Genomic DNA, 24329 nt, shown 5'->3' on the forward strand with positions numbered 1-24329 from the left:
TTGCCTTTCCAGTCACCTTGTTGCAAACTTGCAACCACCATTGCTCTTCGTGATGCCACATAGACCACTATGATAACTGTAGTGTTCTGCAAATTTGTGTGGTAGGTGAAGGCATCAAGCAGCCTTGCAATAATTAAATTCTGTTGTTTTGTGGGCTTTCCCTCAAATTAGTTGGGCAAATCTTGCAGTTCTAATTGCCAGCTAGAAGTTTGTGTGTGCACTTTAGTGAAGAGAATGGCCAAAACAGAAGTGATGCTGGTCTAGCTTCATGTATGAAATGAGTCAAACTTCTATCAAAACTCGGGCTCTGATTCACTTGTTATTCAGGGTGAAATTATTAGAATTTCATGATTTTGGTTCATGAAGCTAACCTCTTTCAGAATGCTTTATGAGATTGCTATCAAGCACATGAAATGGAGACCCTATAGGATAATGGCAGGACTTAAGATTTGTAGTACATCTTCAAACTTAAGAGAGCACATTTTTCACATTTTTCCAAATATTTTTAGCTCTAATTTTATTTTGATAAGAAATGAAAATACATAAGTTAAGTCCAATCATCTACTGATAATAAAGTAGATCCTACAGTCAGTAGATTGTTCAAAAAATTTCAACGTTTTGTGTATTTAGAGTTTGCTTCTTGTCATCAGCTCTTTTTTCTTGGGTTCATATGTATACAAGTTTGTGTTTGGTCAGTACATACAACAATATAGCATCATTACCACTTTTAGTTTACTCAAGTTATATGTTCAGTATAATATCCCTCTCTCGCAGCTGGCACAAAATCACATCCATATGAAGTTTTCTCGTTGGATGAAATTAGAATCTCTACTGGTTGAGCCAATATGCTGGCATTGTCTTGAGCCAAGGAAACAACAATCTCCCCCTCCCCCCCCTCTGAAATACTTATCAACTGGGCTTTAAGAAATGTCCAACAGGAGCACAAATTTTAATAATTGTTCCTCAATTTCCTTACTGCTTGGAATCTCAACCTGGTTTTCTTTTGAGGATTGTCAACTTGGTTTGGAATGTCAAACAAAGGGAATACATAACCAATCATGTCTACACCTTTTCCTTCTTATATTTTTATGACAAAGTTCATATTTAGATACTTTGACTCTCCAAATTTTATTTTGGTGAAGATTCTTAGATGGGAATCAACTGATTAAGTAGCTACTTAGGCTTACATTGGAAATCTGGACACATCAGTCCATTATCTATTGGACCAAACTTGTTGAGAATTGTCCTATCTTAGGCTAATAGATTTGATCAAGTACTACTTTTATTTACCTGGTTTGTATTTTCTCCATCAAAGCTGCGAGAATGGAGAGTTTTCCTAAAATGACATCTCAAAGGGCTATTCCATTCGTATGGCTGACAGAGTTTTTGTTATCACACCCTCTTACTGTTTAGGATAGTGTTGCCATATTTTTGTCACCACATGATACTTTTTCCAGTTATAACTGTGATGTCTGACCCCTTTGTGGTTTTATAATATATTTTTTGAGAGCGTATTGGAATCACGCAATAAATCGATTGATGAATCACAGGTGATACAAATAGCAAGCTCACGCATGCACCTGCCATATCTGTGGCCTGACTTATGGAAATAGGATCAGCCGAATATGGCAGGTGGTGCGGCAATTAAGTGCATGCCTAACAGGGCTGCATGAATGCCTAACAGATCATGCATGAGGGCGTGATGCATGCCTGCTGGGCGGGTATGCTGGATGGGCTACAGGCTCGGTTCACCGGTAATCACAGGACGTAGTCTAACATGCCCCTGCAGTCGGAACGACGGCCGTACGCAAGTTCAGACTGGAGCGAAATTCGGTGAAGACGAAGGTTGGAAGCCCTTTGGTGAAAATGTCGGTATACTGGGATGTGGTCGGCACATGGAGAACACGCACGTCGCCCAAGCCAACGCGGTCACGCACGAAATGGAGATCAATCTCGACATGCTTCGTGCGTTGATGTTGAACCGCGTTGATCTTTATAATCTGCTTAAAATATGGCTGATTTTGGAAGTAGTAAAGTTTATTTTTCTTCAAATGTTTGTATTCACATCCTTTTAGTTTCACTCTATTAGTTCATTTGCAAGTTTGCAAGTTTTTCGGTTTGTAGTTGTGATTTTCGTTTTTGTGCTTATGCTGAAATTTTTCACCTTGTTGGAATCATTCTTCTCATTGCTAAAGGTATAAAATTCAAGTACAAACGTACACAATCGAGTATTGAATTTTATTGCCTCTAAATCATCAACTTAGAGAGTTTTCTTCCCCTGTTATCTATTCTTTTGGATCAAATTGTTTCTTCTTTTAAATTGTAATATTTTATGGCTATGACTTATAAAATTAATTTCAATGGAACCTAGGGTTTATATACAACCATAAGAGCTATGATTTCATTTGTTTTCTTGATTGTAACTTGCTTCTTTCTAGATTTTGCTTCCTCTTGAGTTTTGAGGTTCGTTGGATGAAACAAAGAAGAAGGCCATCCAATTCGAAAGAATCTGATAAGGCGCATATTCAGTCTCCCTCTAGTCGTCATTTTCGATCCTACAACAAGATAGAGGAGAGAAAAACATGAGGCTATTGAAGCGTTGGGCACCTAAGAGACACTTAAAGTGCCCTATAGACGAACCCAAAAGATATTACCGAGAGACAATGATGAATTGAACAGATTGTTAATTTCCAGGAAGGATCAATCACTTATCATGTTTGTTGGAGTAGTTGTTTATGAGTTTGTAACCATCTTGAATGAAGCTCCTCGAATTAAGTGGACCAGTCCAATATTGCTGATTGCTAATAGGGATGGATGTGGAGCACCAATGAATATTTATGAATCTACGTTAGCATAATTTAATTAACTAATTAGTAGTTTCGATCCAGTCGAAATAACTAGTTAGTTGATTGAGTTAAACTAAAATAGATTCACAGATTGCTTCACGTCTATCCCTAATTGTCGATCAAGACTGGCTTTGCAACAAATCAACTGTTTGACTTCACAGCACGGAGGGTGCAAGATCATCTCTCTCTCCCCTGGGCCAGATCATGCGGTTTGCATGCCGTCCAATGGGTTTGATGCTTAAGACCCTGTTTCGTTCAACTTCTACCATTTAGAAACAGAAAACTGAACTAAACAGTCTGTTTCTGAAAATAGCTTTTGAAAAGCAAAAACTGTTATTATTATAAAAACTAGAAGCTAGTCTGGAGTAGTTTTTTTAGCGTTCGAGAGATGATATTTTAAATAGTATTACATATATTATACATTTCATATACATCAAAAACAAATTCAAAATTAGCTTTTCTATAAATAGCTTTTAAAAAACATCAGCTCAATCAATCATACCCTAAAATTCAAGATGATGACCCGTGATTCCACGGCTTGCAAAATACCACAGGTTATCCCTTCGACCTGGACTCGTGGAAATTTCATAATCCGGATCAAATTTAAATCCCGTCACGTGGATTATCTGAGATTATTCATCCGGATATTGGGTTCCGAACATGGTCTAAAGTAAAATATGATTGCCGCTAACCAATTAAATTTGAGCACTTGGGCTGTGCTTAGGTGGCATTTTGGACTGTACCGGATGTTGTCTACCCGAAGAGAAATCGGTTACGCCCATTTGGCCATTTGGGAATCTAGTAAACTCGTATGAATGAACGAATGAAACGGTTCAAATCTGGACATGGAAAAATGGGGAAACCTGAACAGGGCCTTGCTCATTCGTTACAATAATTTGCATGTAAAAAAGATCAGCGTGCATAGTCAAGATCACTCTTCACAGGAAAATTTTCCATGAAAATAAATATCAAACCCAGGAGCACTAGTGGAAGCACACAAGTGCTTAGTGTGGTGGCAAGACACATGAGTATACCAAGCCAGCCAAAATTTGATCCTTGGCGGTCACAATTTGATGTCCAAAGAATACCGGATCTTCTCCTCAATTTTAAAAAGAGAACTCGCCGAAGCATTTTCACCAAAAAGAAAGTGCATATGCTCTACAGACGAAGAGTTGGTAGGTGAGTACGAGTGGCTTATCAAATGCCGATGATTTGTCTTCAAATCCTGGTTAAATAAATCCGATGGATGAGAGTTTGGTTTGTTAAAGTTTGATTGGTGGAGCACAGCATGGGTACAAACGGGTTTCACACAGGCTCAGTCGCCTGTGATTGGGTTGGCATGGCTAAGGGTTGTTTGGATTGCACATGTGCCCCTCTTGCCCAATGTTAGCTCGTGAAATAATTGGCGCATGGTTCCGCCGCCCACATCTACATTAGCGTGAAATTGACCGTGTGAGCCAACATGAGCGTGGATGAGCCAAAAGTTAATGTATCAATTCAAACAACCACAACTTCAGAATGATCAACATAGAAAATTAGTAGGACAGCTTTGGACCACTCCAAACGAGCCCTAAAATCCGTTATAAGCTCATCTCCAACAGCTAGTTTAAATTTTCATCCTCAAAAATACTATTACAGCATCCCTTATTTTTTCATCTCTACCAACTACCTTATTTTCTATCTTCTACTCCTCTTTTTCTCTCTCCGGACCCGCTGTCAGCCTCTGTGAACAGCGCAGCTACAGTGCAACTACAGTATTGCTACAGTACGGACTTCGTTTTCTTCAGTATTAATACAGTACTGCTACAGTATTAATGCAGTGTCACGGTGCTACAGTAGCTCCGCAGATTTGCAGATCAATTTTCTCTCTTCGCAGTACTGTAGCACTAGGCACCGATTCTATTTGAATTGCTACAGTACGTGAACAGTGTCCCCGCAACACTGTAGCAGCTGGATCTGAAAAATACTACCTCTGCTCAAGATGGCCTAAGTAACCCATCCCATCCGAGCATGGTTCACAAGTGAGTAGGCCCAGTCCAGATAACACCAGGTGCAGTAGTAACAGCTATTCAAAACGGACCCACAGACCCTTAAACCCCTCCCGTCCTGCCGCGCCAGTCACCAACCTTCCCTGCCCTGCCCAGGGCCCCACACCCCGCTAAATATACTCTCCTCCCATATTCGGATTTCAAAATCCCCCGTTTTCCCGCCCCGCGACTTGCGAATCAAACGGCGGCGCACCCCCGCTCCCCATCCCATCAAACCGCAACCCACCCAGCTCCTTCCACCGTACCTCACTGACAGGTGTGCCCAAAAACCAACAGGGTCCGCACGCCGGCGTGACAGCTCGCCCTCGTGGGCCCCGTGGGTACCCCGCCCGGCTGTGCGTGGCCGCGAGCGCCGTTATTTATACGCTCCTCTTCCCCCTCACGACGAAACCGGTAGTCCGAACCCAAAACCCACAGTCCCACACCGCCCCCTCCAAGGTTCCATTTCGCGTCGCCGGTTTCTTCAACTCCCGTGGTGGTCAAGCCCGAGCGCGCGGCAGGGTTTGAGTTCGATGGCCACTTCCGGTGATCAATCGGCTGGCGGCGGTATGGGGGATTAGTTTTGTTTTTTGGTTGGTTTCGGTGGATTTTGAGGTGAAATACGTGTGTATGACGGGCGATGATGGTTTCCTGTGATCTTCTTTTAAGGCTCTGCGGCGAGGGTGACGAAGCTGAGGTACCCACTGAGGTCGGCGAGCAGGGGTAAGGCGGCCGCGCCCCCGGCGGCGGATGCGCCTCCCACCGTCTCCGCTCCGAGAAGGTGCCTTTTCATCTTATTGCTTTTTATCCTCTTTCACGATGGGGCAATCGGATTGTTTCATGCGTGGATCCGCGATTCTTATGCGCGGTTTTAAATATTGTGATTTAGTTGCGAACTAGTAATTCCGTTGTGTAGCTGTAGAACGCGTACTGAAATGCGACTGTTCGGGTGACACCTGTTCAACTTCGATTTTTCTCACATGGAATGGAATAGTAGAAAAGAGTTCTGGAACAAAGTTTTGCACTCGTGCCCATAACCCTCATCGCATTGTTAGGAAGTAGTTCTCGATTAGTGGCTGATAGCTCTGCAAATGGTTTTGCCTTTTTCAGAAAACGACTCAGGGTCAAATGTAGCCTACATGAAACTATATAATGATGCGTTTGCTGACATGTGAAGGGCTGTAGGTGCGATTCCTCTTCAGGAATGTTCGAGCAACTCCAATAGATGCCCTGTATGGTTCCCTATTTTTCCCCATCCTCTAAATCAACCTCCCAATCCCCAAATGCAGGGGTTGTATTCGATCCCCTATCCCTGCGCGCTCCGGCTCCCGCTTCTGCACGGCGTCAGCTCGGTCCCTCACCGCACCGCGTGGCCACAGCTCACTCCCGCATGTTAGCGTGCAACAGACCCGCATGGCAGAGGGAGAGGGAGAGGGAGAGGGAGAGGGAGAGGGAGAGGGAGAGAGGGAGAGAGGGAGAGAGGGAGAGAGGGAGAGAGGGAGAGAGGGAGAGAGGGAGAGAGGGTGGGGCGCTGGAGGCTCACCAGCTCATGGGCGATCTCATGGTGCGGTTGGCTTGGACGGAGGAGGGCCAGGGCGAGGAGATCAACGTTGGGGTGCTCGCGCAGCTCGACGAAGAAGAAGAATAGGTCGCTGGACTCGGGTCTGGCAAGGACAGTGGGGCAGCTGGAGGTAGTGGAGGAACTCACCGTGGACGTCCTTCTCGTGAGCTCAGGCGATGGGGACGGGTGGAGGGTGGGCGGCTGCTGCTGCTCTCGAGCGCCGGAGATGGAAGCCAAAACGAAAATGGCACAACAGAGGCGGTGGTCCCCGGAGAGAGCAGCAGCACGCCGGCACCTCCCGGTGGCTGCGACGCCGGCCGGGAGCCCCGGTCCAAATCCCTTGGACCCGGCCCTCGCTCAAGCCCGCCTTGATTGTGGTCTCCTCTGCCTTCTGCGGCAGCGTCGAGGGCGGGGACAGGGAGTCGGGGACTAGGCGGGCAGCTCCTTGAGAGCGGCACGCTCGATGACCGGGCGGCGGAAGACGACTACACAGCGCACGCGAAAGTTTGCGACTGCGAGCGGGGAGCTGGGGTAGGGTGAACTCTGACGAGCGGACACAGGAATCTTGGGAGAGAAGGAAATGAGGGAGAGAGCCACGGGTGGGGAGAAAATAGACAAAAGAGAGAGGTCAGCAGGTGGGTCCCGCGAAGAATTGTGTGGCCTCTCCAGTAATCACAGTTAATTGATGCACTAATTTACAAATAGGGGTTATGTTGGAGAGAGGAGATATAGAGGAGGAATCTTTTACGGAGAACTATATGGAGATATAGGCGATGAGTTTTAGGAGAGCTTCCGAAGATTTTACGGGGAAACTCTACTTTGATAATCTAAAATTAGAAAAGTAAGCCTGGTCGCTATAGCTGGGTACTTAAAGAACTGAAAAATAGTTAAAAAGAGGAAAATATCCATTCGTGTAGTTTGAGCTGTCTAACTGAGATGGGGGCGATAGGGGGCTGTCGGACTGAATGGTCCCTGAGGCAGCTCCCGGGGGCGATCCGGGTTCGAACCCTGACGCTCCCCCGGGGTGCTCGTCCATTTTATCTGAAAAATGGATGAGTGTGGGTCCTATTTCTAAAAAAAAAGAAAAAAAAACTAAGATAGGGCGAATATCATCCTGCTTGCCATATTGTAATTTCTCTGTTCGTGAACTCAACAGTTCGAACTGAGAGTGCATGTCTACGAGATAAGTCAGAAACGTTAATTCTGTGGTGTTTCTTTGTGGGTCTTATTTTTGATGTAGTACAACTTTAGATATCGTACGTCCTGGTATGGTAGTCCCACACTGATTTGTTGAGGAGCATTACTCATCACAAGGCTGAGCTATCAATATTTCAAACAGTCTCTGGGGAAACCATCCGTCAGCCTTCAAGAGTGCAGATGTGCAGAATATCGCTTCAAAACTAAGCAGCTGATCGTTTGGTGTTATGTCAATGTTCATTTGTCTTGAATTTTTGTTGGACACCTATCAAGGTCCAGCTTAATATTTTATAGGAACTAACATGCTCTAACAAAGCATTTTTCATTTGATTCCTCATATAGGGCAAGACAGCCTTCAGATGTCAGCAAGAGCATGTGTGTTCTTGACCTTTCTGTGAAGGATAAATCAGCCAAACCTCCACGGAGGCACTCAATACAAACCAAGCCAGGAGCTAGTCCCAGGCCAACTCCTTCTGGAACTGTCACTCCGGTGTCTGGGGTTCGGTCAAGGAGATTGGACAGCCAGGGGAGGTTTGATACTCCGACATCAGAAATGTCCATGCCCACTGCAAGGCGCAAGTTCAGCACACTGTCCTCAATCTCATACTGGATGACACAGATCAGGCTGGCAGAGGCTGCTTCCAAGCACTCGGTGTCTCTAGGCTTCTTTAAGCTTGCTCTTGAATCAGAATGCGAGGTGAGTACTGTTTCATTACTTGGTTACTTCTGAATTGTTATTAAGTTTGTTACATCAATCATATTCGAATGATGCGTGTTTTTTACAGCCTGTGGATCGGATGAGGGAAGAACTCAAGTCCTACATAGTCCGGCATGGCCTGTCAGCAGAACTGGAGGACCCAGTGAAGGACATTCTACAGGTTTATGATATTGTGGAGGATTTTGAGAAGCTGAAGATCTCTGCAGGTCCCTCACAGCAACCAAAAAAGTCTGACAAGGCTGTTGTGCTTACTACCACCAATGCGTCACCAAATGGTAACCTGAAGCCAAGGTCACTGAACTCTGATGCAACTCAAAATAAGGAAGCTGGAAAGAAAGAGAACATTCAGAAGATAAAGCCTGATGCAAAGGTCAGAGGCTCCTATAACAGGAATCCAGCCAAAAGCACCACTGCCAAGGAAGTAGTTGCCAAAAACACTAGTAAGAAAACTAAGAAACAGGCCAAGGGTCAGCAGGAAATTTGCAGTGGAGATAGTGAGGCTTTGGCAGTCCCTCCAGATCAGGAGTCTGGTAAATATCATTGTGCAATGATAATATGACATGCATGCAATATTATGCGGTGCTAACTGTATTTTTACTTTTCAGTCGATGTGAAGGAGATTACACATGTAGATAAAGAGAACAGGGTAAATATTACACATGTTCGAGCTTTTCTTAGGACAGCAACAGGTTATTGTTTTGGTCTTGCTAATCGATTTCATTTGCTTGTAGGGATATTCTGAAATGGCTATGGATGCTGGAGTAGCCCAGGAGATCTAGAACAGCCGGATCGACTTCAGATTCAATCCTATTTTATCGCTGAAGATGAAGTACCAGTGTGTGCTGCTTGTTTTGGTTTCCATTGTTAATATGTTTCTGGAGCTTGTCTATGTGATTGCCAAACCGTAAACAGGTCTTTAAGATTGTCTGCGTGATTTCCATACCTGCTTGTATTCCTTTATTAGGTTTGCAGCTTTGCATGCGCTAGTCGTGCATCTGAATATAGTTGATTTTTTATGTGTAATTCTTCTGGCCAGAAGATCTTTCCTGATGTTTGTGTCAAGTTCATGTAATGATTCCTCAATTGCGTGCTTTCATGGAATTCTATGCACGTGTGCGCACGTTATGCTGTATGGGGGCAGGAGTATGTGCTGTGTGATCACGTGGTTTTCCTTATTATTGGATCCACCACAGAATCCAGAGCACACATGTTGGTTTCGATTAACTGTAAACATTACGTAACAAAACTTTTTGCCTACAAATTATTCGCCCGATATCGGGTTTTCGGTGCTCATGTCCTTTTCTTCATTCCATTTGTGTTCATCACTGTTTTTCCCTATATTTTTCATGATATTTGAACTTGGCTTTAGGAGCTGAGAGATGCTGACGTGATTAAGGTATTTCAACAGCATAAGATGCTGGAAACATGGCCATCACCTCATGCAAGGCCAAACGGACACTGCAGATTAGTTTCCACGTCGCAATCCAGTCCAGCGAGGCCTACACCTACTGGAGAGTAGACTCGTGAGAGGTATAAGATTATAACAATTGTACAGGACAGGAGATGACAAAGAAGATACGTGTCCTGCCGCACAAAATGACGTTTTGGTATTAGTGGGTCGCGTGAGAAAACAGATGCAGCAGCGCGATGCCGAAGAAGAGAACAAGGAAAGTTTGGTGGAAGGAATATCAGTTGGGCAGTGGCGAAAGCTGATGGCGAGGTTCTTGCATCGCATCCCTAGTGTAACTCTGTTCTTGACGTGGCACTTGCAATGGGCAAGCGTTTCCTTGCTTCTTTCTCCATTTTGTTCAAGGGAAGAGCACCATGTTGAGCTTCAAACCAGAATCTTCTCGACATGGTTTAGCAGCATCGGCAAGATCGAGTGTTTATTTCATGAAGAAAATGGCGATTGTCGCGGTGGCATGCAGTGCGCCCGGGAGCCGAATCATGAGCTGAAGAGGGAGACGACAGGAAGAGGCCATCCATATGAAGCCCATCTGCCGCACCAACTAAAAGCCGTGGCATGATGATATGCGCAGCTCTCTTCCTGTGCAAGATCTGCAACGCGTTCCTCTTCAGCCGCGGGCTCCACACGCCTTGACATGAGCTCGGAACACGCGGCAAGGAATCCGTCCGCATCACCACCGACGCAGAAGGCTCGCCCGTTTCTTCTTCTTCTTCATTCATGGATCGGAACGGACCGGGACGATACGCGGCTCGAGGAGAGAGGCCGAGAGGGCAGACCAACCGGCACTGAAGGGCTCGCCGCGTGAGCCCTTCGAGGCTGACGGGCTGGTGAGCTGGTCACAGTTGATGTTGCGCCACCGCAGCCATCATGTCATGACCGCCGATGGAGAGACAGACTAGGTCGCACCGCGCTGCGTCCTATGGGCGCGCGCGTGATCTGGTGGAGCCATCGTGCCTCTGAGCCACTGGCCAGACGGGCTGACACCGCCACCGAGCTCTCTGGTCGGCAGGCCGACACCGGCACCGAGGCCACCCAGGCGACTAGGGAGGAGGCAGAGTGGCACGGGGAGGCGGCCGGGCAGCGAAGCACCTGCCGGGGAGGGAGCAGCTGAGCGCATGGAGTAGGGGATGGGCGCGCGGGCATGTTGCTGGGTTGGTGCTGCGGTTAGCTGGGTCGGAGGAGTGCTGTGGTGGCAGATCGATGGTGGGGTCGACCTCGCGCGGTTGCCGCCCGGAGTTGAGGAAGACGGTAGCGTAGCTCAAGCTCGACCGCGGAGTGGAAGGTGAGGACGAAGGGGATCGACGGAGATGTTTGCTGCACAGTTGCCTCTGCTCTTCTTGGCCATGAGGAGAGTCGTCGGTCATGAGGAAGACGACCGCGCGCGCGACCGGTCCGGCTGGGAAGAAGGCGACGCGGGTTAGGGAAAGGGCGAGGAGCTCCCTGGCAGACGGCGCAGAGGAGGCAGAGAAACGCGGCGGCAGATGAGGCGCAAGGACCCGTGGCAGCGGATGGAGCCGGCAACGGTGCGGAGCACGTGCCGGAGAGAGACCGAGTGGATGGGAAGGGCGAGGAGAAAGAGGAATGAGTCGTGGGAGGAAGGGTCTTTGAAAAATTTATTGCCGAAAAAAAAGATAAACCTGATAATCTTATATAAAAATTTTGATAATTTTTTAATTTGGTGTATTTTGATTTCTGAATCCAACACGCGACTAGTAAAACGTCAGCTCGCATGCTGCAGCCAGTCAAAACCACCCCTCCAATTCTAATTCATTTATGTGTTATTTTTATGTTAAATGGTTTAGATACAATCTATATAAGTTTTGTCTATCGTGAAATGCTAGGTGATAAAGTGCCTCAAATATAATGCCATACCCGAGGTTTTTTTTAAAAAAAAAAATCAAATGTGGACCACAGGACCCGCAACTAGTGCGAAGTGTGACCTTTTGAATCATTGCTCAGATGGACGATCGGAGACCACAGATGCATAGATCTCGTTGAGACGATTTCATTTTACTATCTAACATCTTGTTTGGACACTCGGTGAAGCTATACGAGTCCAATAAATTTAGATAGTTAGATTAAAAAATAAAAAGAACCGAATAAGTCGGCTCGCCCCCGACGCCACACACCTAGTCACCTCCATAACCCTAGCCATCGCTGCCCTTCCACAGCTCGACTGCCATCCGCCGCCTCGCCACCTAGCCACATTACCGTCGTAGCCTGCCCCGCTGGCATCGCCCAATCGGAGAGCTGCCAATCGTGCTGCATCTCCTGCCCCTGTCGTTACTCAATCGAAGCGCTGCCTAGCCACTGGCCGATGAGAGCAGGGGGCGGGTGCAACTAAGATGGGGGCAGTTGTTAATATTTCTCGTATGTGTAGCATGATGTGTATATCTATGTTGGAAGTTATGTATTTCGATTATGCATGAGCTTGTTGTCTTAATACTTACTTTTATGAAGTTTACTTAAATCTTGAAGTATCGTGCATATCTTAGAATTTATATTGTTGGTTATGCATGAAACATGTCATACATATTTATCCTACTTATTGGAAGTTATGTTGTCGTCCTATAGCCACAATTGTATTGGTACCACACCGTATGTTACCCAATAAAGGGTACAGTGCATAACTTTACGTTGCTCGTGGAGGGGTAAGGGTAAGGAAGAGCATGTCATGTGCATGCATATGCATTCATATGTATGTCTTTATTTCAAATGGATCGATGTGGATCTTATGTTGCTAGGAAGTCTTTAATATCGTTTTGGATGATACTACAATTGCGAAGTCTTAAGCGTATGAAACAATGTAGATGTTGTATCGTCATATTTAATTATGTTTTTTTAGAAAATATTAAATATGTTCAGCTTAATATCTTTGTTAAAGATGAATATTTAATCAATTATAATTAAATAGCTTGTTAAAGAAATTCACTTGCTGGTATTTTTGAATCTCACACTTGCTATCTTTCCAGGTGCACCTTGAGGTGACGTCGAGCATGCGGATGGGTAGCATCATGACTTATGCACGATCACCTTCATTTTTTGTCCTTTTGGTTGTAATATCAGTTTGGTATCTCTTAGTCATTATGATGTCTGTTTGTCTCGTTGTGGCATAGTTGTATGATTGAGGTATGTTCCTCTTGCTAGGATGCTTATTACTGTTAGTGATAATATACTTATCTCTTACTCTTGCCAGGTTCTGCTGAATTTTTTTAGGGTTCGGTAGTCTTGTAGGCTAGTTTGGCGACACTCCTAGCTTGTGGTGGTCTCCCGGGTGTTACATATAAATAGTCTTTTTTGTAGGGGCAAAATGGTCTTTTGCAAGGTTAACTGATTGGTTTAGTGATGGCTGATGGTGGATAGCGGAATCACCACTTATTTAGTGGCAAGTTCTAAATTGCTCTACAACAAAACACCATAGCATGAGGGGAATTTCTCGATTAATGAACATGTATAGAGGTTTTGTTCCCGCTAGCTTTTACGAAATAAAAATTTAACTTAGTGGCATTGAAGAGATATCAAGTTTACTAGTGACAGATCTAGGATATAAGCTTATCCTAATAACATATAAGGAATTAATCCTTAAAAAAACTACAAATTGAATAAAGTGTACATGAAGTTGTTGTAACATCCCAAATTCTGAACCTAACAGAAAAAAGCTATTTTACAAAGGAAATAAAAAGTTTTGCAAAATTAAATAAATCCTAAGGATATATATGTGTACACATGCATATGTACACATAATATTGTTATGTATATATGAGTATACATAACAATATTATATATATAAGTATATATAGGTATATATCTATAAATAAATAATTGCTTGTTAGTTGTTTGATTACTTATGTGACCTTATATATATTAAGAGTATATGATGTATATATACAAATATACATGTATATACAATAGTAGGGAGGAAAAGGAAATAGAAAAGAAAAAGGAAAAGGATAAAGTCTCTCAGGCCGAAACCCACCTCTCAACCCAGCCCAACACTCCCTCTTGCTGGCCCGATCCACCCTGCCCTCTACTTCTCTCAACCCGCCGCTCTGTTCTGGGTCACGTGCTATCTCTTTCCCTACGGCCCAACGCACGTGAGACGCCTAGCCAACCTGCGCCGAGGTCGTCTTCCACCTTGCCAAAATCCCTATCGACACTGTGCACAATCCGGCACGAGTACGACATCTCACCGCAAATCCAACCGGTACACGGGGTCCTATCCATCTAGAAGCTCGCAATAGAGTCCGTGAGGGATACATGACCGCATGGACACCATATATCCAAGTAAATCATGATTTGATTATGGAAACCGAGAGGAATAAAATTGCAGGCGACCCAATACCCTAAATCGAGTTGGATTTGGATTCTAGCTCGACTGGGGGTATATATGTGCGCCTAACGGGACCCCTTAAAGCAACCCAAGCTACGAGGAACCATCCAAATAGTATTATAATTAATTATCAGAATGATCATTTGCTTAATCACGACCACGATGATTAACCGGAATACCATCCCGGTAGTACCGACACGTGTTTTGTGCCCAAGATCAGAACACATGTCTTTCCAACATATAGTATCACAACAAAGCTTAATAAAGAGTGAGTAATTAAATTATATTACAAACATTTAGAAGATTATCATTTACAACAATTTACAGAGATACTACATAGCAAAAAAGTAACATCTATGAACAATAACTAGATGAAACCAAATGCCCTTAAGCTCCAACCAAAAGCACGCCACTCGAGTAGATAACACTACTCTTGCCTGCCACCAGTGTTGACGGACATGAAGTAGCCGACAGCTATCCTTTCCTCGCCTGCAAACCTGAAAGAGCATCGTGAGTACGAAGGTACTCACAAGAATAATCTATATTAGATACAAATAATAACCCGACTCCAAGAAATATGCAATTGAGCCATTAGTAAGCAGTAGGCCATAAGGTTAAGTAAATTTATATGCGTAAACAACCTTAACACCTATGTGTAAGCATCTAGACTTAACCACATATATCTTTCTACCTTGTAACCAACAACAGGAACATAAAGGTAACTGGAACAATAACAGTAATCGCTGTGAACATAACCATCTCAACCGTAACCCAACATACCCTAAATTCTCAAAGGCAGAACTCTACGACTCTGCAAATGGACATAAAACATGCTCATGACCGAGAGCATGACAATTCAAATTGTTTTTATACCCTACAGGGGGTAGTTGTCGGTGAATCAGGAACCGAGGGTCCCCGAATCCCGAGGCCAGGCCAGCAATCCGCCACGTGGCGCCATTCCGCGGGGTCTCCTTCGCAAGGTAAAAAAGATTAAGTCCCGGGAGAGGGCGCTCGGGGCCACGGTCAGTGGTCCCCGAGTACCCAGGTTCCCCGATGATCTGCGAAGTTTAAGTGCCGGGAGGAAAGTGCTCGGGGAGGTATGCGGTGAGCCCCAAGCACCCGAGTCCCCAGACAACGAGGAAAGCTAAGTACTGGAAGAAGTGTGCCCGGGGTCGCGAGCGGTGGCCCCCTGGGCACCCAAGTATCCCGAGGACCCACTGAAGGAAGTTCCGGGAGAGAGTGCTCGAGGCTGCGTGCAGCGGCCCCCGAGCACTCGGTCCCCCGAGGATCCGTACAAGCGTGCCCGGGAGAGAGTGCCCGGGAGGTGAACAGTAGCCCCCGAGCACTCGGTTCCCCGAGGACCAAGAAGGGCGTTCTCGGGAGAGAGTGCTCGGGGAGGTGAACAGTGACCCCCGAGCACTCAGTTCCCCGACGACCCAGGAAGCCCCCTGACAGTGGCCCCCACAGGGGCCCACTGATGAGGTGTCAGCCAGTCACAGACATATTCAGGATCATTGTGAGGACCCGTCCAAACAATATTCAAATTAATCATCAGACGGATCATTATTCATAATCCAACCTCGACGATTAACCCGAATATCATTCCGGCAGTCCCGGCACGTGTTTTGTGCCCAAGGATCGGAACACATGCCTCCAACATAGTGCATCACAACACATCTTAATAAAGAGCAAGTAATAAACATTTATATTACAAATATTAAGCATGCAACTGATTTCAACAATTTACAACAAAAGCGAGCTAGGAGGAGACAAAATCCCTCAACTCCTAACCAACAAAAGATCTACGCAGCGGAAGAAAATAAACTATACAACAAAAGGATATGGAGCCACATGCCCTTAGGCTCCATAACAAGAACACCGAGTTCAGAGTAGAATGTGCTACTCCTGCCCGCCACCCTGATCGGCAGGCACAAAGTAGCCAAACACCGCCTCTTCCTCGCCAACCTGTGAACCTGCATCAACTTAAGGGTAGCACTCTGAGTACGAAGGTACTCGCAAGTCTTACACAATATGGGTATATATATTCTCGACTCCAACGATCATGCATTAAACTGGTAGCAAGAATTAACATGGTTAAGTTAATTAAGCGGTAAGCAACCTGGACGTATGTGTGAGCAACTAGCTTAACCAACATATATGAAACTACACTGCCATAACCAACAACTAAGCATATATAAAAGTAACAACAAGTATATCAATGTGAACAAGTGCCAACTCGAACCACCAACCACCGTACCCAGACCAAAATCACATGCCCACCCATCAACCTCATTCCATCATCCACAAACCACAACGAGAACTCTATGACAGGTGCAGATGAAACAATAGCATGCTCATGATCGAGAGCGCGGCATTTCGAAATGTTTATACACCCTGCAGGGGGATACTTCTGGACCCACACGACACGAGGACCATTCGGCTTGTGCCACCGGCCAAAGTGCGCACAAGGGGGTACTCGTGACAACCTTTCCCAACCAGCCCCAACCGTGTGGGGCATGCAACGATCGGCGCGGCGGTACTAGAACTACTCCCTACGCAAACTAGTACCGCTTACAAGCCCGCCCGCTCACACCGTCGTTGTTCACGCCCACAAAGACACAGCTGCAAAGGTATTCGGCTCGCCTTACCATTAGATCGGCATGTGGTGAGTAAGGTAAGTGCTAAATCCAACAACCCCGACGATCGGTGCTTAACCGGTGCAAACGGTCTACGGTGCCCGATTTTCCTCTACCGTCCTACCCAGGGGAACTCCACATCCGGGCAGGCTAAACACCCTCCTAGCACCGCTCACACCTCGCCTCATACTCACCACTCACCAACCATACCATCACCATCAACATGTAATTGTGAACAGTAGTAGATCCTATCCTCGCGAACAACGGAGAACACCGTCGTTCGACTTCTACCAAAATACCTAAGCATTGCTAAGCATAGCGAAGACCTTTAGACATCGACATCATCTCTAGGCTTCAGGGAACATACATGAACTCGTGACTAAGGTAGAAGAATGCAACGACATAGGTTCTACCCAAAGGTGCCCAACACATGCATACATACATAAGCATAGATAACACTTTAGACTTTCAAGTTAACACGGTGCAATATGATAGATTCTTGCTTTGATGCACTGGTTCACAAAGGCACGTCGGGATCGACCTCGGCCTCCGGGATCGACGGATCGACGTTCTCTAAAAAGGATCAACGCGTGCAATGCAATGAGTATGAATGAAGTGCAAATACATGCCACAATATTCATATAATGGATGAAAACATTTTTCCTAGATAGAACAAGTCATAAGGAAACTAGCAAAATTGGATTCATCAATTTTGGACTTATGATGAATTAACGGTGAATTAATGAAGCTTTAACCTAATTAATTAATCTCAGAAATTCAATTCATTATTTCATGGCTGGAGATATTTTTAATAGGTAGAGTAGGTTATTATGAAACCAACACAATTTGTTTCATAATTTTTGGAGCTACAGAGAATTTATTATGAATTTTACAAGTTTTAGCAAGCAGTAAATGTGCTGTGTGGGTGTACAGCGGTCAGACCGAGGGTCACTGGCGATCAAACCGCCAAGACTCACAGTTAGACTGCTAGAAACGCGGTCAGACCGCCCCAGTACAGAGAGTTTTGGCCCCTGGCGGTCTGACCGGCCTAGGGTGGCGGTCAGACCGCTGGGAGTCGCCGGGGGCACTTAGGGAGCTCACCGGCGACGATTCCGGTGATATTTGGAGTGGGGACTTGGACCTAGAGCATCACATTGACTTCCTCTACCACATAGGACAACATGCATACGTCGAAATCGACCAAAACTCGGCTATTGCTTCTAATTCATCAAGAACTCATGAACTTCAAACCCGTAACTCAAAATTCGAAATCCAACCATCCAAAAGGTGGATTCTTGCCATGGGAGTTTAGGGGACTCACCCAAAGTCCTTTACCAAGGTTGTGGACCATCGATTGAAGGAGGAAACGGAGGGAAAAGCTCGGGAGACGAAGAAATCTGGTGTTCTTCACATTTCAACCCTAACACCAAAAGACACCAAATACGGCTCAAATCCTTCGGGAATGAGCAAACAAATTGGAGGAATGAAATGCTTGTGAGCTTGTGATCGCAATGGTACCACATGCATACCTTGATTCGGCTCCTAGAGCGCGGATTTGAGGGAGAAAGGAGAGAGGAAGTGAGAGGGAGAGTGAGCTCTTGCTCCCTTGCTTTGGCTGGTTGGGAGAGGAGATAGGCACGTGAGTGGGAGTGAGGGAGCAGGTGGGGCTGCTGCCCAAGTGGAGGGAGGGATGGTGGGGCCAGGTGGGTCCCACATGTTAGAGAGAAAGAGGTATATTTTAACTATGAATTTAATTCTTTTCTCTCACGAATTTAATTCTTTTCTCTCCCGAATTTCTTTCTCTCATCCAAATGATCTCAAACGAATTGCATTAGTAATCCGAATTAGAATTACGCAAATTTAAATATAATGCTTAAAAGCATGATTATGTTTAATTGCGTGATTAAGAATTTGGGACGTGACAATCATCCCTCCGGCCGAATCTCTAAAAAGGGGTCCCTCAGTATCCCTGCGACAGGAGTTAACTCTCCGACAGTACTCCTGGACCCACACGACACGAGACCACCATCCACACAACCTGTCAGTTGAGAGTGATGATTCACGTCCGAACCATTCACGTACCCACCCCGAACCTTTGTTCTCATGTCGAGTAATGTGGAGGCCACCTAGATCCCTAGCGTACGATGACTTACTAGACATAATCTCAGGCGCCCCTAACATGATTCTCACTCACACCTCAACTCATGGGTCAAATGAACGCGACAACTTACGATACTTGTCTTACCCATCCCATATCCGGGTATGTGGTAAGTACGGAAAGCGCATAAGCTAACTACAACAACGGTCGGTGCTTAACCGATGCAAGCAGTTTATGGCATCCGGGTACCTTTCCCAAACTACACCAAGAAACTCCTCCGGTAAAGAAAATACTCCTAGCACCGTCCACATCTCGTCTCATCCTCACATCTCATACATTCTAATATCATAATCAATATTATTATGAACAATAAGTAAGCTCTAAGTTCGCAAACAATGGTTGAACCATCACTCGACTTCTACCGAAGACCTAAGCATCGCTAAGCATTTTGAATAACTATTAAGTTAGACATCGACAATGTTATCAAGGCTACAAGGATATGGATCACCAACAATTCAAGGTAGAAGTAATGCAAAATAATATAGGTTCTACTCATATAAACCCGACATCAACATCGCTCAACATGCAAACATACATATGCGATAAATTATCAATTTAGACTCCATTAAATTCAACTAAAGGGTGCAATATGTTTAGATACTTGCCTTGCTGCTCCAGGTGCTTCGCTCACGATTACAACCAATCTGGCGTCAATCTTGACCACGAAGAACGACGATGCATCACTCTCTAAACAAAATACGAATGCATCGAATAAATAATCAAACGATGAAAAATTGTCCATATGATGCATGCTTGAAAAATAATAGAGCGACATATTTCGAAAACATTTGCAAAAGACCTCCAAAAGATTAGAGTTTCAAAGTTTAAAACCCTGGACAAGGTAACCTAAGTGCATACAACCTTGAATGGCTAGCGACCAGACCGGTGTTGAAGTGGCGGTCAGACCGACAACCAACAGAGTGTTTTTGTGCCCAGCAGTCTGACCGAAGGCATGGTGGTGGTCAAACCACCGACCAACGGTCAGATTGGCCCTAACGGTGGTGTGAATCTTGTATAAGGGTTTGAATTCAATGTTCCGGTCCTAACTGGCGGTTAGACTGGCCCTAGCGGTGGTCAGACCGCCAGATATTGTCGACAGGGCCTTTGTGGGGTCATTGGCAAGGACTCCGGCGAAACCTTCAACGACGAAGGGCACCAAAGTACTCCACAAAACTAGGGGAATATTTTACGTAGTCGTTCGAACGACATGCACGGTGCAAACACGTAAAACCCCAAAATGAGATCTAGATCTAGCTTTCACTAGGGTTTCATAGCAAAAATCACAACGGCGATCGCCTAGGACTAGGAAACGACAGAAAAATGGCAGTGGGACGTTTACCTCTGTGTAGAGGAACTTCTTAGTGAATTGGAATCCTCTGGGAGAGCTTCGATTCCCGGATCGGGCTTCCGAAGTGGTGTTAGAGCTCACGGTGGGAGAACGTCCGAGGAGACGATTTCGGTACGGAAAGAGGGGGAAGAAGTTAAGGAAGCCTTTGAAAGCTCGGACAAGTCTTCATCGACGATATCTGGCCTCCAAACGCCACGGACGGACCTCACCTTCTCTCTCTAGGGTTTGGGGAGAAGGGGGAGTGAGGAAGGGAAAATGAGAGAGAGAGAGAGAGAGAGAGAGAGAGAGAGAGAGAGAGAGAGAGAGAGAGAGAGAGAGAGAGAGAGAGAGAGAGAGAGAGAGAGAAGACCGATCGATCCCTTAAGTGAGCCTCTGCGCTTCTGACAGTCAGACCGCGAAAGCGGTCTTATGCTGAAAACTTGATTCTATTTGCAAATTTCTATTCTTCTTCATCTCCAACGCATTTAGGGTTTTCCTACAGGGCTCTAAACTATCTCCTAGTACTTTTGAAACATTTTTAACTCAATTTAACAACCAAATATGTATAAACATAACATCATGATGATTACGTAGGCTTAATTACATAATTAGCGTGCACCGGAGAACGTGTTCTGTTGCTCGTCGGAGACAACCAAGCAACAAGACGTGACTCTGGTGACCTTTTGGCGAAGCTCCTCCACGAAACTACATCGAGTCGTTGTTCCCAAGCCGAAGTTCATTGAGGTACGCTATGAGTGGTCTGATCTTAAGTATGCGACCAAGATTAGATTGAGTATATCGGTTGAATTAGATTAGATGTCGACCCTCCAATCCGTCATGGATGCACCGGATTTTATGAAGATCTAACGACGTTAGTTGAACCTTGATGCCATCAACCGCCACTATTAGTTACTTAGTTGTCCAGTCAGCCATCACCTCACCCTCCTGTGTTGAAGTGTCACACGCGTGGCTGCCACGTCAAGCGCCTAGTTAGCAATTCTTTTCAATTTTTGTTTTACTATTCTGATGGCATCATAAACCTTATATATTACGCTATAGATAGATTTTCGGCACAAAAATAATTCTAAAAATAGGAATAAATTACAAAATAATTTTAATAATATTTACTATTTGTTTAATTCTATTTAATGTTTTTATATAGTTTTATAAATTAAATAAATGTTAGAAAATTCAAACAAAAATAGAAAATCCTAGAAAACCATATATGACTTTGGAAAATTCTAGAAAAATTCTTAATCACATAATCTCATATGTAGTTAATCTTTTTAGTCATGTTGAATATTTAGGAAGTCGTAACTTGTTAATTGTAGCTTCGTTTTAACCCATTCTTTGTCCAGATCATCCAAAAAAGTGTTATCTTGTGTGTGATGATGTTTGTTGTATGATATTTGGTTATTTTTGGACTTTTGGTATTTATGTGTTGCCTTTTGCTTATGTTTGCGAGTAGACACCAACATTTCAGAGGAGGTAGAAGGACTTTATGATTAAGACTTTGAAGATCTAACTGATTATAGTGAAGGTAAGTTATGTTTTTAATCATATTTATTCTAGTTTTTAAAATATTTTATTTTATAAACATGCATGCTAATAATTTGTTAGGAATCTCAGAGTTAGATTTTACCCTTATCATCTTTGTTGCCATAGCTATGGTTTGGTTATGGAAGGGTAGATGATGCTCATCATCTCAAAGCAAGGCTTTTAGATGATGATCATGATAATGACCCAATGAATATGATAATGGTCATATGTAACAATGATAAAAGATGATGGTATAATTTTTGTAGCATTATGGTATAGGGATTTGAGCAATGGTTTATTGAGACCGATATAGGTTGTACGGTTGGGTTGTGGTTGTCTTGTTCAAATCTAAGGACCGGTTCATGAAGTGATCTTTTTAAATAAACACTACAACCACAAGCCTAGGATAGAACATACCTATCCAATTAATTTGCATACTCTCAGCATTGTGTAGATCATTTAGTTGTGTGGAACAGAAGGGTATACTTCCAGTGTTCTATTGGCACAAGATGGAGCTTCTTTGATGAGGTGTATTCACGCGGCAGTGAAACCTTAGCGGGTATACACGTGCTGAGAGGGGTGAATGTAAAGGTTTTGAAGTGATTTTCTCGCCGCACACCTCAGAAGTGTGTTAGTGTTTTATGAGCACATGCACAATAGAAAATCATGACTTGTAGGTAAAGTGTATGACATCTGTAAAGTATAAAACTAGTTAATCAGTCGTACTCATAATTACGAGTGGCAAGAAAAACCTCACATGATTAGAACTTGATGGTTTGGTCAATCATAGTGGTGAGAACTATGATTGAGATGTTGTTTAATCTTGGTGTTGGAAACCTTGGTTGAAGTGTTAGTAGGATGATTAAGTCAAGATGGTTAGAATCTTGAGATAATTGTTTATTTACTATTGTTCACTTAATTATTACCGGTTTCCAAATGTTTTGTTTAAATGTTGTTTTGTGCAAAAGAGGCATATTGTCATATTGATATGAAGCCTTCATACGTATATTATTTCCTCACAATTTGCTAAGTACGTATGTACTCACTCTTATTATTACCAAACACTCAGTTGAAGAAGAAATTGAAGAGTTCATTGATGATGGATTGTTCTAAGGTGCATTCTATATCGGTCGTGCCTGTGGAGTCGTCTTAAAATATTAGAGTCTATATAGTTTTGCTGCAGAGTTTTATTTGGATCTTTGCCCTTAAGATTACTTTTGTAAGACATTTAATGATGATTAAGCTTGATATTATAATAATATTTATCTATAAAGTTATTATATGTTAGGATTAATTTCTAAACTCAGCACATAGATGAGATTAGTCTCGACAGTGGTGCAACGGTAGAATCATCTGAGTATGACTTTTATCCACTGAAATTCAAATCTCGGTATCTAACTTTGTAGTACATGGGTGTGTACAGAGCTAAAATCCCTTACACTTGTGGATTTATCAAGAAACACAAAAGAAAAACACAACTGGTAACATAAATATTATTTCTTTGCGAGAAGGGAACATAAGTTTTCATCTAAGCAATTTAAGTTTCATTTATTTCACTTCATATATACTTCTAGTCCAGCTTTCTAGCAATCTTTCCAATCAAACACATTTATAAACAGCACTACATCATATATCACCCATCTGATATATATAAAAGTTTACAGCTAAACTCCCGTCTAAGTCAGCCTAATCCGTTTGAGTTTGATACGATCTTCGCCATCCCCGACGCATAACGAACAGATGCGTCCTCACCGAACCCACTCAGACGTTTGTCGTCTCTAGAGCCCGTAATAGCCGTAGCCGATCATTAGTCGTCGTCGTCGACTCGTCGTGCCGGCCGGTTGCTGCCAAACTGTGGCCGGGCCTGGACTGGACCGATCCGCCGGCCGGGAATCAGAAGCTGAAGCAACCCTGCCAGTTTGACCCCAGCACCGGCCGCGCATGCGCTGCAGCAGCCTTGGCTTTTTGGTAAAGGTGACAGGGAAAGAGAAGCGATCCAAGAGGCAGGAGTAGCAAGCAGTACTGCCGCGGCCAGTGCACTCGATTGGTTGACTCGTGGAATGGAAGTTGGGTGCAGTCCAAGCTGGAGGCCTGGGGTCCCTAGTGCAAGAGTTCTCACGCCGAGCTGCACGTAGCCCAAGCCGAGCACGGTGGCAGGGACAAGCCAGCCGGCCCGATACGCGGCGACTTCCGGCCTTGTGTTCCGCACCGTCCTTGGCGCCTACTGCTTAACCACGCATCACTATCAGCAGCATCACTGCACTCCAACTCTACACTGTTTTTCATGCTCGTTCGCTGGAAAATTGTTACCAGTGAAAATATCTTTTAGAACGATTTAGCCATGATCCAAATTGACACCATCAGTCGCATATTTATGACTTTGCGTACAAATTGGTTTGCTCTGTTAAAAACGAAACAAACCTTAACCTTGTGTTTTCACAGAGTTAGAACGCTCACCTATATCTAAAATTCTTATTTTTCTTGTAAAAAATGAAATGAAACTCCACGTAGAATTAGAATCT

The 24329-nt window shown here is 44.4% G+C and overlaps 1 protein-coding gene across 1 annotated transcript; it reads left to right on the forward strand.

Annotated features, from left to right (window-relative positions):
- Window positions 1–5273: 5273 nt before the first annotated feature.
- On the forward strand, window positions 5274–9372 carry LOC133926936 (uncharacterized). The gene is made up of 6 exons (XM_062373115.1): window positions 5274–5440; window positions 5543–5654; window positions 7974–8328; window positions 8417–8879; window positions 8955–8995; window positions 9081–9372. The coding sequence occupies exons 1-6, from the start codon at window positions 5407–5409 to the stop codon at window positions 9126–9128; spliced, it is 1053 nt and encodes a 350-aa protein (XP_062229099.1). The 5' UTR covers window positions 5274–5406; the 3' UTR covers window positions 9129–9372.
- The last annotated feature ends 14957 nt before the right edge of the window (window positions 9373–24329 follow it).

This window comes from Phragmites australis, chromosome 8 (genome assembly GCF_958298935.1).
Source record: "Phragmites australis chromosome 8, lpPhrAust1.1, whole genome shotgun sequence".
Taxonomy (NCBI): Eukaryota; Viridiplantae; Streptophyta; class Magnoliopsida; order Poales; family Poaceae; genus Phragmites; species Phragmites australis.

Coding starts and splice junctions, on each gene's coding strand:
- LOC133926936 (XM_062373115.1), top strand. CDS start 5,407: ATGGCCACTTCCGGTGATCAATCGGCTGGCGGCG. Junction 5,655..7,973: donor ACCGTCTCCGCTCCGAGAAG/GTGCCTTTTCAT, acceptor TTCCTCATATAG/GGCAAGACAGCCTTCAGATG. Junction 8,880..8,954: donor CCCTCCAGATCAGGAGTCTG/GTAAATATCATT, acceptor TTTACTTTTCAG/TCGATGTGAAGGAGATTACA.